At 40.7% G+C, this 12916-nt stretch overlaps 1 protein-coding gene across 1 annotated transcript in view; it reads right to left on the reverse strand.

Annotated features, from left to right (window-relative positions):
* ipo11 (importin 11) overlaps positions 1-12916 on the reverse strand; it is a 112377-nt gene that overhangs the window by 24422 nt on the left and 75039 nt on the right. The window contains exons 23-28 of the mRNA XM_076730814.1: positions 12193-12272; positions 12018-12098; positions 10003-10098; positions 9492-9605; positions 8792-8913; positions 2782-2877 (exon numbers count right to left, since the gene is read on the reverse strand). Of these exons, the coding sequence (XP_076586929.1) occupies positions 2782-2877; positions 8792-8913; positions 9492-9605; positions 10003-10098; positions 12018-12098; positions 12193-12272 (589 nt within the window). The remainder of the gene's footprint in view (positions 1-2781; positions 2878-8791; positions 8914-9491; positions 9606-10002; positions 10099-12017; positions 12099-12192; positions 12273-12916) is intronic.

Consider the following 12916-nt stretch of genomic DNA (forward strand, 5'->3'; position numbering starts at 1 on the left):
GCACAGTAGGAGACCATTTCAGAACAGGCAGCCTGCGCACACACAGCCACACAAAAAGAGGCTGAACCCTCTAGCACTCTGGTGCACAGCTCTGCCTGCTATTCATATTGGTTCATCTGCATGCAGAGAGCATTACAAGCAAAACCATTGTGCTCCGTCCAAAGTCTGTGTACGGTCCTTTATTTCATTTGTCCTCATTATTTAATTGTTATTGTGAGTCGAGATAACAGCGGGGTCTTGAATGTCACATTTTGTGACTTTGACCAGCAGCATTTTCAACTCGTGATCAGAAATTTTCACTCAATTCTACTTAAACTCTAACTAATGACATTCAAAATAACAAAAACAACTTATTAAATGAAGTCTAGAGAGACCAGATAATAATTTTAGAAAATGCAGTAACACAAGTAACGCAATGTGCTTTTTGTCTCTTGGGGTGAACATCCTTCTAAAGTGGCTATAACCAATATTTTTATAATAACGTATCAAATAACAACATGAAAACATGATGAACCCTCAGAGAATTTGCTTACAAATAGACTGTGTGTTCCAAATTATTATGCAAGTCACACATCAGCATGATCTCAGTTCACTTAGTTTTTAGGTTTTCAGTGAAAGTTATTCTATTTCTCCTATCTTGCAATGTGCACAGAGATCAACAAACTACTCAAAGATCTGAGTGTGATTCAGAGCACAGACGAACTCGGTCAGATAAAGGCTTATTAAGCAACATTTCTGTCAGGCAAATTAACTGTGATACAAGGGCAGCTGAAGCCACTGTTGAGCAGCAAACAGATATTAGAAGCTGCTAGTGTCTTGGAGTTCCAATAACCTTGGATGCAGAATCCTCCAGAGGCTTGCAGGTGGTGTAAAGCTGTATTTTGATTACCCCAAACAATGCTCAAAAACAGAGGAGCTTCCAGAAAGCTTGCAGTAGGTTCAGAGTGAAGATCTATGAGGGTGGGCAGCAGTATTCCCCAAAACAGCAGCTTTGGGAGCCAATACTGGCATCCTCAAGTGAAACACAGGCAGAAAGTTTCTTTTTTTTTAATTTAAATTGCATTTATTTTTGAAAAATGATGTGTTCATGCAACAAATATGACAGATTTCTCTTTTGACTTCGTTGTGACCTCTTGACTGTTTTCAAATTGTGGTTTGCATAATAATTTACAACAATCCAATAAAATACAGTCCATTTCAAAGTATTGAAAAGCGCTGTTGTCAGAAGTTTTGCTTGTAAAAGCATCCGCATTATAATATAATTGTTGAGGATACAAAAACATCCAGAACCATATTGCCTGTTTATGGGGAAAAAAAAAAAAACGGCATGTGCATAATAATTTGGAGCGCAGTGTCTACTGTTTAGATCACTCTCAGTGATTTAATATCAACGTTATCGGCCACAGCAGGCAGCTGTTTTTAGTAGAAAAGTACCAAATGGCAGGCAGACACAGAGACTCATTCGTGAACATATTGGAGCATTTAGCGGCTAAAGAGCCAGATATTTCCCTCAGGAGTTGGCGGCTCTAAACAGAGCTAAGCAAACGTGAACAGTGGACTTAAAGTCATCTGGTGGTCATAAAAACAATTCCAAATGACTCCAAATGTTGCTACTGGCTGTGTGTGTAAGCAACTGTTGGCTTGAACATTTTGCTAGATCAACTAAAAAGGTGACGATATGATCCTCGTTATCGCTGCCCAAAAGAATCAGTTCCTTTTTAAGGCTTCAGCAGCTTAAACGTTTCCCATTCCTACGTTTCATTCCACTGGCTTTATGGTTACACATTGGTCCTGTGCAGTTCAGTACAGTTCAGTAGAAAAACTTCTAATTTCTTTTATAGCAGTCAGTAGACAAGTGATTGAATTTCTATAATAACGCTTGAGTACCCTGCTGACTTGGCTTTCCAATTGGCCTGGCATTTTACTGAATTTATCCATCACAGCGAGGACTTTCATTCTTATTCCACACCACGCGAGAACAATTCTAAACCACTTATGACACCAGAGGAATAAAAGCAAAGTCTGTTTATTTGAAACTTTACTTAATTCCTAAATACAGGCAGGAAGATTACAATACCCACTGCTGTCTGTCTCACTTGATTGCATTTGCAAACAGTGAATAAAACTCAGAGGAAATGTGCATCCACAAATGTGTTTTTGTGCGTTACGAAGCACAACAGGAAACAAAAACAATTCAAGCCCTCACTGGCAAGTAACGAAACATTTACACTGACCTCTTGGGAGGGTGCCAAGTGTTTCTGACAGCAGAGGAAGGTGTCTGCAAGTCGGTTAACAGCTAACTACTAAGAAACAAGCGCCATGCTACTGGGGCAGAGAGCCAGAGGGAGAGTGATGGAGCAGGATCAGAGTCAAAGAGGGTCTGAGTTTGTGTCTCCTTCCACAGTGAGCAAATGTTTCTGGTCCATTTCACGGACCATTATTTCATAAGAGAAATGTGTCCTGTCCAGCACTCCCACTCTGGCTCCTTCAGCACAGCGCCATGATCCATGAGCAAGGAATCGCTTTGATATGATTTCATATCATTCACTTCAAAACTTTCTTGAGAGGTTTGTTTTTGACAAATTCAAGCTTCAGCAGCATATCTGCTATTGCTACTGCTTGAAGGACTTTCAAAACAAATATTTCAACTGGAGCTTTTGTTCAATTACAAACTTCATTCACTCGTGAAAAGAATAACGGGAAGGTTTGAACTGTGTGATTTAGAAGTATTTATGCACGTCTTTTCTTTGTTTTCAATAAGAAAGAAACATGCTCACTTACTCTTTGAAGGTGCCTGTTTCAGGATCTTCTGTCATGACATCATGCAGCGCCTCGACACAGATGTTGATGATGCCGCAGAACTTGTCCTGGATCACACTGGTAACACACAGGCGAGACAGGCTCGTTACTTTATTTGTCCAAAGAAGCAAATGGTCATCAAGAGCAACAACAGCGACAGAGAGCAACAGTCTAGGTGGCAATGCTGAAAGTGAGAAGTCAAAAAAGAAAAACATATGGCCGTCCAGAGGAAAGGGTATCTATGCCACCCATGACTGACATCATTGCACACACGTCGGGACTGTTCTGTCGTTATGTACTCTTTCACCTTCGGCTTTTGGAATTTACCCTTTGCTAAGCCCCGCCCTCTGTAGTTAGTGTTGCTACACCTGTCAAGCTTTCCATTCTCGCAGTGCACATATGGAGTTCACAGTGATAACGGCAGCATATTTACCATCGAAATTCACAGTAATCTTTGAAACGCTTGGTCTTTGACTCCTCTCAGAAGCAAACAAGCAGCATATTTTCAAACAGCGTGCTTCACTTTTACAAAACAGAACAATTTGAACAGGTATTTTGCCAATATAACCCGTAACCCTAGAAAATAATGCAGAAAGCTAATATCACGCCGATTCCCTTTGGACGTAACACTTGGTTACTACTGTAGGTAGTAAGTTAGTTCAGCAGAAATCATTTGCAGGTTACACATCACTCTTCATTAAGCATCATGCTCTGGGACTGGTGGTGTCTAGTTAAAGTTTCTAAGCACTGACTGAACAGTTGCTGGTCGGGTGAGGGGTTTGGCAAAGGGTCAATTAACACACTTGATAGGAACATTTTCCTTTAACAGAGTTCAAAGACAGACAGAGAGAGAGAGAGAGAGGCAGAGGGTGATCAAAAAAAGCCTAAACCATCATGTGGGTAACAGTACGGTGAAAACAATTCTCTACTTTTATGATCCCACAAAAACATGTCCCCATCGCACTGATAAAGTGCACATGATAAGGGTGATTTTCCAGCTGTAACGGCGGTTTTACTGTCTCAAAGCACACATTCAAGTGTGAAAAATAAAAATCGATGAGGCTTATTGTCTCAACACACAGTCTTGAGGCCTGAATCTCTAATTTTTTAATAGCAACTATGCTGATTCTTCCAGAGAAGAAGCACTGAAGAGTCTAGACTTGCTGGCTTGCTGTAGCTTCTTTAAAATATGCCGGCTCACAAAAAAAACGCCACCGAAGCTTGGAGACGAGCGGCAGTCATTGATGAATTATTTGAGTCATTCTTTGAAAGCACTGGAAAGGAAGGAGGTTTTTCCCATGTCAATCGGAATAAAAAGCAGGGAGGGAAAATAATACAAAGACACAAAGAGTGAGTATGTGTGGGTGTGGGCACTGATGCATCAAAGGTTCTGTCAGTTCAAGTGCTTGGCTAGGTAGACCCCAGGCAATGCTGCATAAAGCTCACTGAGCATGAAGTCTGGCAAAAAAAAAAAAAAAAAAAAAAAAAAAAAGGAAAATCGGTGCATGACAGTCACATACCCAGCCAGTTAACCTGTGTCTTATCTCTTATGTTTGGCAATCTCTACTGAAGCACTCAAACTATAAATATTGCCATCAAGGCTGAAATGATGTGAAAGCTGAGCTACAGCAATAGGGGATCCAATTTACTCAGTATATGACCGTGCTCTACAATCCTATTTTCTACACTGGCATGTGAGGAAATGTGCATCTCTCCATCCTACTCCAAATTTACATGCATACATGCACAGTCACCCAGCAAGTATATACAGTACAAAACCCAGTATATGAGACACAGAGGTAAGGAAAAATGTATATTTAAGGCTAATAAATACTGAAGGCAATTTCTGATACTGAAAGAGAATGGAAAACCTGTCCAGGTGAATATTAAGTCATTGTTCCTTTCAGTCAGGAACACTTCACCACAAATATCCTGGGTGAGTGAAATACATCACTGAACACCTCCGCCCTAAATTTCTTAATAATAGTCTGAAATTGGCAGCCATAGCAACAACTGGATGCAGGCATAGTATTAAAGATCCCTTATCACACATGTCTGTCTGTTCTAATTCTATCCAGCCCAACACCTCTCCAGTGATTACCTTCTAATGGCTGACTAGCGCTGCTGCTTCGTGCCCGCCATCCAAATCAACGGGAGTGGAAACATGATCTGAAAGCTGACGGGCTGCGTGCAAAGACCAACTAGTCGCAGCAGTCCTCATCAGAGTTAAGTGTCTCTGTGTCGTCCTCACTCAAACAAAAAGAGGCTGCAGGGAGGGAGTGACCAGTGAAGGCTGCGCATAAAATGACATTTTGAGGTTGAATTTCTTTCCCGCAGTGCATTAATCGGAGAAACCGAGGGCTGAATTTCTGTCAGCAATTAAATTTTTCATCATATTAGATTCAGATTTTTTTTCTGTGTTCACTGGCAAATACAAATTAACGGTCTATGGTAAAATCAGAACTCCTTAGAGATCACACTTCCTCTTGACTTGAAAAAAAGGCATAAAGTAATACTGGATATATTGGAGATGTTCCAGCTGGACTTGTTGCAAATGGATTACAAATAAGCATCACTGATCATGAGAGTGGATCCTAAATAGCCAAAGAACAAGTGCATACCTCATGCCAGGAGTTAAGATGGTTAAGATCGGTGCTGTATGCAATTCATTTCATGGCTACTAAATATATTGGTATTCTGTGGCAGTACTGAGAAATAACAAACAATTAAGGACTCAAAAACTATATATTTCTAAAAATATGTGTATGAATAAGAAAAATTAAAGGCAAGGAATTGCATAAGCTTGATTTACTAGTAACAATTTATTTACAATTACATGCAAAAAATTGAATGCACACACGTATGCATATATATATATGCATGCAAGCTGCACCTGGGTGTGCTTAATGTTGATGGGCTGTGCAGCATTGCTTCATTACAACCTACATTTGTGGTCTGTGTTATGCTACAAATAGCATGAGCCAACGGAGCAGATCAAATGTTTGAATTAAATATAACTAATAAAAACTTCTGATGAGGCGAAAAGTACTGCAACAAGAATATGTGATACCTCTAAACATGATGTAGCAACTTCGAGGAGGCATATAATGACTACGCAAAATGTGAGAGCAGCAGATGCACGGAAGAAAGACGTGCTTTGGTTCATTAAGGTCCTTGTTCTTGTTACATATTGACATGATTGAACAGAAGCTTTGCCATCAAAAAGCAAACTGACAGTGATGATGAACTGGTCCACACACATACAAATGCACACACACACGCGCGCATGCAAATGCGTGGGCGCACACGTACACACAGAAAGAGCTGAATAAGAGGTTCTGATGACTGAAGCAGTCTTCTGTGAAAATGACTTCATGGCTGTGCATGTTAAATACAAAGTGAAACATTAGCGTCCTTACATTGCACAAAAGTTTCATAAAGTAAGAAGCAGATCTTATCAAAGGACAAACAGGACTTTCATGTCAAAGAATGAAACCAGTGAGTAAAAAAGTAGCTGACAGATTCAATAAAAATCAAACTGTGAAAAGTGTAAGAAGTGAAAAAGTAACATCTGTCAGAGGCTATGACAAGGTTATCTAACAGAGATGAACAATGCAATCATCTGATAACAGAAAAGATCTATCAAAAAATAGATCAAAAAGATCTATTTTCAATGACAGAAGCTATTGTATATTCTGTTATAAGATGTACTGTAACAGCAACAACAGCTCTTGGACAAATTATTCATCCCCCACTCAAATGAAGCAGACACAAACTGCAGGTTTATACAAGAAGGTCGATATCTCCTGTGTGACATTTTTGACTGGTCCACCAGTCAGTGTGAAGCGTCCCATCCAACAATAAGCAACAAGAAACCAAATACTTTCCTGTGTATCATAAGCCTGCAGCTGTTTTAGAGCCCTCTAACAATGCCGCTTTATGCCTTAAAGCAAATTCTCTGCGCTCCACTGTACAGCTGTATAAACTGAGTGCATAATGCTGCTTTACATTTTCTCCATAAGACGTTAAAATTTAAGATATTTAAAGTCATCAAAATGTATATGCACATGTCATCACCATTACTACTACTACTAATAGTGGTAGTATTAGTAGTATTAGCAGAATTTTAACACAAAGGATTTATGATAAATGAGGTACTGCTGTTCCCAAAAAATGGTGCTATTTTTTGATTGCAACAACTTTATACAATTTCAGTCAATATCACGAAATCTTGAAGACAACATATCTAATTATAACACCTATCTGGTCTACACAGGAGCAATGATTCACATTGCTTCACTGTTACTGAGGTTTATTGTCTACCCATGATTTTAACTTAAAGTGAGACACTTTCCTGCATCTTATACAAAAAGTACTGTTAGATAATATTAAGGGGAAATATGGACCTCGTCCCTTTTTTGTCATGACTGTATGTACGGAAGTTGAACTGTCATGCAGCACTTAACCAGCCGAGGCTGTCATAATCAATTGCTGTTGGAGACCAAGGATGGGGGCGTAACAAAGGATTTCATGTCTGTCTACATCTATCATTACCATATCTGGATTGCAGAAAACTGAGCTTCCCAGAATCTTGATAAAAACAAGAGAAGTTTATCATTAAACTCAACAGTGACTCCTTTGAACCACTTCAAGAGAACTTTCACTTAGAAAATCGAATGAGAAAAACTCTTGATAGCAAGTGAAGAAAAGTTTTTTTTTTAAAAGTTTGCCACACGGCTTCTCTGTGCACCTGTCACACGTAGGTGTACACAACAGCCTCATGTGTGATGACTTAGGCAAGAGAAGAGCAAGCCTTCTCCATCTTGTAAAATGTTGGTATCTGATCTCGTCTAGTATTCATAAACAAACGTGGGAGCACAATACAGTGTCGTGACATGATGTGGGACTTTGCACAGAGCTTTTTAAATGGCTGCCCATTAAAAAGCTCTGTGCAAACTCCCCTATCAGGTTAAACCACTGAGCTTATCTGAACACTCACCATCATCCCGAGTACTCTCCCACTTACATACTCTGGTCACTGTCAATCTCAGATTCAACTCACAGAGCTGAATGAATTCTTGGTTGGGAAAGTTCACGGTTTCGGTGGAAATTCTCTGGCACTGCAGTCAACAGCCTTAAAAATGTTTACGCTAACCAATATCAGACGTTTTGATCTAAGCCAACTTGTATTGAGTGTGTGTGTGTTTGCCTCTTCAGTGACATGGCTGGGAGATGTTGCCCTCTGATGGTGTTGCCTCTCTGCACCATAATTCAACAAGTTGTGGACAACACTTGTACTTGCGGTCCCCCACACACACACGCAGGCATAAGTGGAGGCATGCACCTTACTCACAGAGGAGATGTCTCATGCCTTTGATAAAAAAAAAAACCCTGCTCATTTACAAATGAAAACCTTACATCACTCTGCATGTATCTCATTATAGACTGGGGCTTTAAGTAAAAGAGGAGTAGAAGCACATCAGAACACAAACTCATACAACATGTTTGTGTGGTTGTATGTCAAACTATGTGTTAGCGTCCCTTTAGGACAGCCTCCGTTCTATTGGGTGTCTCTACCTTCTGTAAGCACCACGTAAAGCATGTCTGAAAAGCCCACTGCCTGCAATGTGCACATATGCACATGTGAGCTGTGCCGCTGTCAGATGTCACTGGCACTCATATGGTGTTACAGCAACATGATGAAGCTATTGATTTTGTGCAGTATATTGTGGCCATAGGGTGAAAATCGATCAAGCTATAAAAAAACAGCTAATACTTTCTGTTATTAGTGACAAAACATAAAGAACCACAGTTCTCCCACAGAAAGATAACTCCAACTACGGTCTATAAAGACAAACAAAAGCTGAATAAATCATTTGTTTTCACCCTTATTTGCCCTTATGTCAGCTGACAGCTGACAGGGTGGATGCTGCCCACTTTTCACCGGCTCAAAGCCCCATCTGCACATAAATGAATGAAAAATGTTTCTCACCTGTTGTCAGACGGTAGGAGAGAAAGCAGAGCCAGTGATGACAGCTTCCTCCTCTCAGGCTGAGTTATGTTGTCCATGCGGTCGACCCACATCTCTATCACACTGCCCAACAACTGGTCCATCTGATGCAGAGATACAGATGATGAAGAGAGATGGACCCAAAGAGAAGAGAGAGGGAGAGTTAATATCAGGGAAGAAAGAGGAGACATAAAAAGGGAGACATAAAGATAGACATAAAGTCTGTGTTTGACCACTCATGACACAGTATACTGATTTTATTTTAATGCTTAAAAATGTGTCTACCACTGTCATAAAAGTCAGCAAAACTGACCTTCCCTGCTTGTTCTGCCTCATTTACCTCCCTGCCTTGTCCTTCATCATCAAAAAAGAAGATGATGGAGTGACAACTTAGAGAGCTATCTCTAGGCCTTTCATTTATTTAGTTCAGGGCAGCAAAGTCAAAACGAGACAAAATCAATTTTGCTCTGGGTCAGACAAGAACAACAATGTCAGAGTTTCAAAGGGGGGGGGGGTACAGCTGTAAACTTTAGGACTTGAGAATGTAATCATTTGTAATTCCTTGGCTCATTATGTTTTGCCTCGTTGAGAATGATTCCCTTTTAAACTGGCACTCTGCAGTGATGTCTCTCACAGACATTCAAAGAGTCTGTGAGAAGACGGAAACGAGAGCGTGTCTCACCTTCTGGCTGCACTCAGAGGCCATTTGATTGAGCAGTGAGTAGAAGAAACTGGAGTTCTGGAGCAGGACGCGGCCCATGATTCCCAGGTAGGTGGACATCACCACGGGATATCTCTGTGCAATACAAGCACATGCGCATGCACACACGCACAATGTGAATACACAATCACACCCGCAGCTGCAGAAACATGCTTTTACATTAACCAAAGGTCATTAAGCATGACTAGGGAAAAGAAGACAGGTTCACTGGCACAGCAGAATCCTGGAAAGACAGCTTATGACCTTTAACTGAGCAGATGATCAATAAATGTAGTATACAGTCTCCTGACAGCACATACAGCACGATTCTGTCATTAAGTGAGTATTTTAAGGTTTAATGATGTTAAATCTTTAAACATTCAGCAAAAGAGGATATAAAATGAGTGAAAATGCACGACAGGTAGTGTGACTTTTCAGGTCCTTTTATGCAGTCCGAGTCCAGGTATGTGCAAGATTTTAAGGTAGAACTCACCTCACCATCCACAATACCTCTGAACACAGCTGGCAGCAGGGGCTGGAACATGTGGGCTCCCAGTATGGGGCTAACCTTTAAAGATATCTCTACCACCTGCCGAGACACAGGGAGAGGGAGGATGAGAGACGGTACTCATAGAGGGGAGTAAGGAACAGTAGCAAGGAGAAAAATACTGGTAGAAACATCGGCAGGGAACCAGAGAGGGAGCGAGCGGAAGGGAAACAGTAAGGGTCAGATGCAGGACGATGAAAAGAGATCACTAAGGAGGACATATCGGGGTGAAAGGAAGTTAGTAGGAGCTTCATTTTTGGAGCGATAGTAAAAAGTGCAGAAAATCCTCCATTTAATTAAGGGTCTGACCTACACTATGTGGCAGGCAAGGTTAGCACCTTAACTTTTAGTTTCCCAGGAAATTTGAATGAGCTCTCTATCAGGCATTAAACTGATATAAAAAGAATACTGAAAAAAAATAAATAAATCAACCGCTTAAGTACAGCACCAATAAATAAAGTTATAATATGACTAAAGAAAAATTTCAGAGTAAAAGATAAAGTGACAGAAGCACAGCGGTTACTGTGGCGCCAAGCGAAAACTAATGCAATCTAGTACGACAGCCGTCATGAAGGTTATAATATTCAGTTTTACATTTCTATTTCAGAGAGGTTCAGCGAAACATGTCCTTGCTTTGATGTTCAGAAATATACCTGAGTTGTACAAAAATGTATAAACCTATCCAAGAAAACTAATCTGACAGGACAGGGCTGGATCCAAACCAGTAAAGGATCACGACCATCCTTCGCACAATTAAGACTGCAGCCTAATTCCAGACCACACCAACATGATGATGTAACACTAACATTAAAAATGGCATTTTCGCAAATTAAAGCCTCAAATGAGAATCTTTAACTCAAAGGTCAGCTCCAAACGCAGAGCTCCGAGACAGGCGGCGAGATGCTATATCTGTCTGCATATCATGCATATGAACTTTTCAAAGAAACACATACTGATTACACCGATGTCTCTGTCCTCGGGGTGCTCGTGTTGTGTAGGTTGACAGGGTTATTGTCTGCTGGCCCTCCTTTCCTCAGAACAAAGGATTAGCAGCAGCAGATGTGGAGCAATGTCACTGAGCTTTATGCAGCTAAAGCTGTATATAAATACTACTCAAGCAGTTCAGACAGTACGTACGCAGCTTGCTCTAAGGACAACACATGCAGAGGCACATGTGCAGTGACACGTGCGCACATACACACCAACCTTAAATCCAAGAGGAAACCAAGAGACATGACAATTCATCCCGAGGTTAGATTTGGCATGACTAATCACAAAAAGGCCCTTGAACTAAAGACTCCACTGACACGGTGAGCCTCTCTGACATTATAATGGCATCATCGCTACCTAAATATCAAACTTACCAGATGTACTTTATAGTCAACAGACAAGATGCAGCAAAACCAAAGCTGATACCAGATCTCAAATGACTGACATTTGCTACCTTTATCAGAGCACTTTTGACGCTGTTATGTGGTCAGATACCAAATTGCTATAAAAAAAAAAAAACATGAGTTGAACAGATCAAACTTTGTTAATAACTGGGATTTAGAAAGTTGTGAGTAACATAAAGTTCATTACATTCTTTAGTTAATAGCTTTATTCAGATATGAAAGGTAGGTGGCCAGACAGAGATGAAGAGTAGGCTGTTTGAGGTCCCCTCTGTTTGAGACGCACTTCTCAAATGAGCAATTAGAAATGAGAATAGCAAGGCTCCTCCTTATTGCCTTATAATCTGCTGTCGACTCACATGCAGCCCTGTCTGTGTCTGTTTATGTTTGCGTGTCTGTGTATACGGCACTTCTGGTGCACCTGCTATTCACTGGGCCGCACAGACAAAGCAAACAAACTCTGCGGTGGAGCTTAAGGAGGGAGGATGAAAAAATGAACCCTGAGAAAATAGAGACAGAGAATAAACAGAAGTAATTTAGTTGTGTGTCTGAGGGATGGAGTGACAGTACCTTAAGCACTTGGACCTGTCCCTCATTCGTGATGTCTTTCAGCAGATCACAGAAGGAGCGACACAATGATTCTGCATAGTTCTGTGAAAAAATAAATTGTTATGCACAAGGGGATGTTCAGTGTGTGTGTGTGTGTGTGTGTGTGTGTGTGTGCGTGTGTGTGCGCATGTCTCACCTGCAGGAACTCTGTGGCAGACAAGTATATGTAGGCATTCACGATCTGAAAGCAGGTGCGCACGTTCTCGGAGCTCAGCTCTGGAACAGAACATCAGATGTTGCACTTCACCAAATTGGAGAAAAGGTATGAATTGATGGATGCAGGCAGGGACAGAAAAAAAGCCAGCAGACAGGACGCACAAAGGCATTGGCTGACAAATGATCCTGCTAAACAAATTCAGAATGCATTGCGTACTGGATGGATGGTCTTACCGGCTTTGTTCACTGAACACATTCACTTTTGGAAATGTTCGGTGTTTACGGGGTGCGGTTAAGGAAACAAATACTAATTTCATCCACCGTGACTCATAACTGCATACAAATAACACATGAGCAGTACATGGGGGGGGTTACATTCAATGCTCTTCAATATTAGTGCTGAACAAACGAAGCTTTGAGAATGAGGCACTTCAAACTGAGAAAGAAAAAGTGTAGTATGCATTTTGCTTTAAGCTCACAGAATACTACTATGGTGTACAACAACTTCAACTTGAGTAATTATTACGTCCACGAAAATCCCATCAAGGACAAATGTTTCTTTACTCTGGAGCAGGTTCTTCTGATGTATTATTAAAACATCCTCTTGAGGGCATCTAGGTTTGCTCTTTTGCTGAAGGAAATTCAACACACAAAACAGACGCAAAACCGACTCATCATGGTGATTTAAAAAAAAAAAAAAAAAA

The sequence above is a fragment of the Chaetodon auriga genome, chromosome 5 (genome assembly GCF_051107435.1).
Source record: "Chaetodon auriga isolate fChaAug3 chromosome 5, fChaAug3.hap1, whole genome shotgun sequence".
NCBI lineage: Eukaryota > Metazoa > Chordata > Actinopteri > Chaetodontiformes > Chaetodontidae > Chaetodon > Chaetodon auriga.